The sequence below is a fragment of the Conger conger genome, chromosome 9 (genome assembly GCF_963514075.1).
Source record: "Conger conger chromosome 9, fConCon1.1, whole genome shotgun sequence".
Classification (NCBI taxonomy): domain Eukaryota; kingdom Metazoa; phylum Chordata; class Actinopteri; order Anguilliformes; family Congridae; genus Conger; species Conger conger.
This window is the reverse complement of record NC_083768.1, coordinates 49,439,828-49,445,046: the sequence shown is the minus strand read 5'-3', so window position 1 is coordinate 49,445,046 and position 5,219 is coordinate 49,439,828. Positions and strand designations below refer to the sequence as shown.

Genomic DNA, 5,219 nt, shown 5'->3' with positions numbered 1-5,219 from the left:
GTTTACTGTCCAGTATAAGCCTGGAAAGGACAAAACTCCTCTACGAGGAGTGCCAAGCTTAAGGAGGGGGGTGTGTGATGCCGCAGCTTACTTGTGCGTCCTCACGCGTCCTTATTGTGGCCGCACTGAATTCTAATATGCTCTTTTTATAAATTATGGACTTGCGTTCATAAAATGCATATGTTCCCTTCACGTTTATTCATTTGTATTGTGAGATGTGTTATGTGTTGAGTGTTGCGTTTGCGTGAGTATAAACGTATGGGTGCATACATGCATTTAGAACTCCATCCATCCATCCATTATCTGAACCCGCTTATCCTGATCAGGGTCGCAGGGGGGCTGGAGCCTATCCCAGCATACATTGGGCGAAAGGCAGGAATACACCCTGGACAGGTCGCCAGTCCATCGCAGGGCACACGCTCCATTCACTCACACACTCATGCCTACGGGCAATTTAGACTCTCCAATCAGCCTAACCTGCATGTCTTTGGACTGTGGGAGGAAACCGGAGTACCCGGAGGAAACCCACGCAGACACGGGGAGAACATGCAAACTCCGCACAGAGAGGCCCCGGCCGACGGGGATTCGAACCCAGGACCTCCTTGCTGTGAGGCATTTAGAACTCGCCAAACATTTCACACGCATTAGTTTCATTCATTAGGGTATTCACGCGTTTCTGCAAATGCGGTTGTGCTCGGATAAAATATGCATGTTAACCCAGAAGATATGTGCCTTTGGACAATGTCTGTGAGTAAGTTAAATAAGTTATTTATTTAATATACCGTGCTTGGTATAGTCATAGCTTCTTACCGCCATATCGGCTGGCTCCCTTCCTGGTGCTTCTAGGGAAGCGCGCTCCCGTCCTGAGACGGCTATATGGTTGGGTACGTTCGCAATCTGCGCATTTGCCTTATCATAAAATCAATTATGTGTTGTGTAACACTTACGGTAAGTTTAATGGCATGTGTCCATGTAGTGTTTTAAACATAAAGGCATGGTGTAGTGTTTGAGTAATAGGTACCCTTTTTAAATGTTTAGTAAGTATTTGTGTTGTGATCAGTAAACACCCGTGTTTATGGAATGTCATGGTGTGTGCCAATTTGGGGGTGGTCATGCCTTCCTGTTAAAAAGGAAGGCATTGCATTTGTGGAGATCTCTATGAAGAATGAACCAATGCCTAGGTTCTCCTCATCCCTCAGTTGTGTGAGGTATGGTCTCATTATTATTATTTTATTATTATTGAAGACTGACTTTATTCAAGTACTTTGGTTTGGCTGATGTAGCCATTTCTTTTCTATTATTTTCCTTTATTTCCTTTTTACCATTTTTCTGCATTTTCTTGCATTTTGGATGCCTTAACACCTGGTGGTGGAAAAATAAATACCAAGAAAACGTCACATCTGCCTCACAGCTATCTTTTGTGCCAACCTAAAAGACCCTCAACACCCTACTATTTAACACAAGCAGTGTCATTTAAAGGTACAATACCACATTGAATCGTTGTACAGCTATACAATGTTTTAGTAGAGCGTCGGCCCGTCAACTTTTTTGAAACCCGGATTTAAGGACATAGGCAGAGTAAACATGTTAGTGAGCCTTTTTCAATCATAGGATGGGATTTACAATGGTCTTGTAACAATGTTTTAAACTCTTACCTATAGTACCCTGAACATTTTCAAGTTGATTTCTTTCCCCAGATATGTCAACATGTCATTTTCTTAATCTCTGAACACCATAAATATCCATGGAGAGTAGAAATTACCAGGTAAGATGAGACATACGAGATCCTGATTATAATAAACGCAGCATATGCAGAATATACACCAGTCCAAGGTTTTTTTTTTTTTCCCCATTTGTACATCCTGTCAATTTACATCTTGACATTTGGGGCCAGTAAATCGAATAAAAATGTAATCACAACCACGATGAGTGAACTTTACACATTGGACAAAATCAGAAAAGGTCTGCTGAATTTCTTCAGAAAAATTGCCAAAAGGGAAAATGACCCCTCGTTTTTACTCTGCAACCCATTTATGTCCAGTGCTGCATTTCCACAGGAGAAACTAAGGAAAGAACTCTGGTCAATGGTACAATGCCCAAGTGCTACCCAGAAACTAAACCAGTGGCCTGAGCACAGCACATCACATCGCTGATAGCACCTAGCCAATCAGCTGCCAAAGCATTGTGGCATACAAAATGACATCAACAGCACCAGAACCATTTGAGCATTTTTATTTATAACAACTGGGGAAAAGGGGACTTCTACTTCTCGCCCTGCTGCTGGTCTGGCATGCTTCTGATGATGTCTGAATCGCCTGTGGATGAGGAAAACAGTACGTCAGCTCGGCAACCATCCCCAACATTACACCATATTCCACAAAAATATCAGTTTTAAACAAGAAATTGTACCCAACAAGGCAGGGGTGAGAACAGAAAAGACAAGGTGCCAAATCTGCTAGCTCTCGAGCTGGGGTTTATCTAGCGAATTTCTAGCCCTGCTCAGATCACAGGTAGACCCAACAGGCGAGAATGATTCGCATCAACCTGACTAATATTTCAGGTTATAAAGGCGAGAAACCTGGATATTCCTGACAAACCCTTCACCAAATGTTTCAAATCTTTACAAAAAATTCATAAATACCCTGTAGAGACAATATATAATTGTTTTATATGACCAATGGTAACATGCTGGTTGAGCAGTCAGTACTTAGGCATATTTGAAGACCTGGAATTCAATAACTGACAGGCTTTTCATGAACAAGGTGAGGCATTGTAGAACAGAAATTAAAACTTCTAGTGTCAGACGTACAAGGAGAAGCCCAGGACTGCGCTGACACTTACCAGGGTCGATGATGGCCAACGTGCATACCCTGTAGTATTTACCACAGGCTGTGCCAAGTTCAATGTTGTTTCCACTGTAGTGATGGACACCGGTCTTGGCCAACATGGCGTAATACTCAATTTCAGATTTCCTGCAAAAGCATACACTTAGGTCAGAAGACGTGTAAAAAGGCAACGTACAGGATGGTTCAAAATCAACAAGGTGGTTAAAAATCAATAGAAACATTTTTGGGACTCATATGACCACAGTAATTCTTAACATTTGGCTTTCCCCACTTGGATCTACTGCCCGTCTCAGTGAAAGGTCACTAATGTCTTTAACCAGGTGTAAAATTATGATAAACTAAGGGCTTGATTTACAAAGACCTTTAGCAAAAACTTTCAGCACAAGCAACACCAATAACATGACAAATGATGGGTCATGAGGTTTGTTTTGCACCAATTGTTTTGCAAAACTAATAATATTGTTATTAGTTTTGCATGCGTCAAAAGGTTTTTGTAAAGGTCTTAATAAACCAGGACCTACATTAATATGCTCAGTCAAAAAAATGTGCTTCTTAAAATAGGAGTCGCATGGAAAAGCCTACGTTCTCATTTTTATACAGAAAAGAAAGCACCAATCAACAGCACAGAACAAGTGACCATGAAAAAAAATCAAGAGGACTGAAGGCATGTCTTGTATGAGCAGATAAAGTACTGTATGAAACACGGAATAGGATATTGGAGCAATGTTTATGTGTGGTTCAAGTAGAACAAAAAGACATGAACATAAGGATAATTCTACAATTTGAGCTTTACCGCATTTTCTCTGGTCTTGATAATCTTAACTAGTGTGAGACAGCTGTACTAGAATGTGTAAAATGAGGTGCCAAGTCCTTAACTAGCCCAGATCTTAAGTGACATGCATACATTTGGCAAAGGTGGTCAATTGAATTAGGCGTGATGCAAAAAGAACCCAAGTTGCGCATGTATGATCAAGGAATACACAACTACCACTGAAGTGGCCTAACCCTTAGCAAGTGTCATTTCACAGAGCCTGACCAGAGTGACTGCTTAATCCTGGCTCATGGAGACCGACCTGATGATAATGAAAACATGCACATTACCAAATTGTTATAACTAGCATGTCCCGCATACCTCAGGGCTGGGCAGTTGTTGGCCAGAATAACCAGCTTGGCTTTGCCCTGACGGATCATCTTCAGTGTCTGTTTGTAGCCCAGAACGTATTTACCGCTCTTCATCACCAGCTGGAGTCGGGAGTTGATTGACTCCAAGGACTTTTTCTGTTAATGGAAATGTAAATGATTTCATTAGCTAATCTAGCCGAGTCCAACAAGACATTTTTTATATATTACATCAAGAGTTCGCTTTAACTGTTGCAAACGTAAGATTAGGAAAGTGGAGAATAGAGCTAGCTATTATTGTAACCATCTTTAATCAGAACTGTTAGCCAGTAAGCTAACGTTAGCTAGCTACCCACAACAAAAAATAACTTTCAAAAGTAATCAGCAGGTGGGCGGTGACACAATTATACATGGTTATTTAAATTAGGAAAACTTGGCAGCCATGTAACAAAGCCATCAAAGTATCTAACTTACAAATGGCCTCCACAGAGCAAACTAGTAAACAGGCTCCGACATCATCATCGTACTTAGCCTAACGCTAGCTAGCTGCTTACATGTCATTGATAATCATACGCAATACGTTAATACATGTTTTAAACAAACGTAAAAACTCGTATGGACTGGCATCGTAATATATTCACACACAGTACTAAAACGGTAATACGTATTGCCGTTCAATTCGCAATAAAAATAGGTGAATGGAGCATGAGGCCCAACATATTCCCACTACACGTGAAGTTCCCCACATGCATCGCTTCACTCAGTGTTGAGCTCACCGTTTTCTTTGCGGCCACCATTGTTGCGGTTTAGTCTCTTCTGGCCAACCTGAACACAAAATTGCACAAGTGAGCATTTTATGTGTCATACAACGTAGACTTTGCGACCCGAATGTCACAAGTTCTGCCATTATTACTTAAAAAAAGGAGAGCCCACTCACCGACTAGCAACTCAAAAATGGCCTCAGAGAGAAAGGAAGGATATCCCGGCGTGCATCAGAATTCTACAGCTGAAGTTTAGTATCGCGAGAGGAATGTCTGCAAACCAGCAACACAGCAGCGAAGCGCCGAATTTAAACGACTGACTAGTCCCCGATTTAAAAAATGTACTAGTCCCAAATAAAATAATCAATTTATACAATTTTATTTATTTTCTATTATTATTATTTTATTATAGCTGCTGCGATTCTGAGGACTGTCACTGAAATGTTCATCATGAAAAATAGGCCTATACCTTGGAAAAAAGCGCTATATATTT

At 40.9% G+C, this 5,219-nt stretch overlaps 1 protein-coding gene across 1 annotated transcript; it reads right to left on the bottom strand.

Annotated features, from left to right (window-relative positions):
• Positions 1-2,216: 2,216 nt before the first annotated feature.
• On the bottom strand, positions 2,217-5,011 carry rpl30 (ribosomal protein L30). The gene is made up of 5 exons (XM_061255159.1): positions 4,903-5,011; positions 4,742-4,790; positions 3,979-4,124; positions 2,842-2,972; positions 2,217-2,315 (listed from the first exon to the last, which is right to left on the bottom strand). The coding sequence occupies exons 2-5, from the start codon at positions 4,760-4,762 to the stop codon at positions 2,263-2,265; spliced, it is 351 nt and encodes a 116-aa protein (XP_061111143.1). The 5' UTR covers positions 4,763-4,790; positions 4,903-5,011; the 3' UTR covers positions 2,217-2,262.
• Positions 5,012-5,219: the final 208 nt, after the last annotated feature.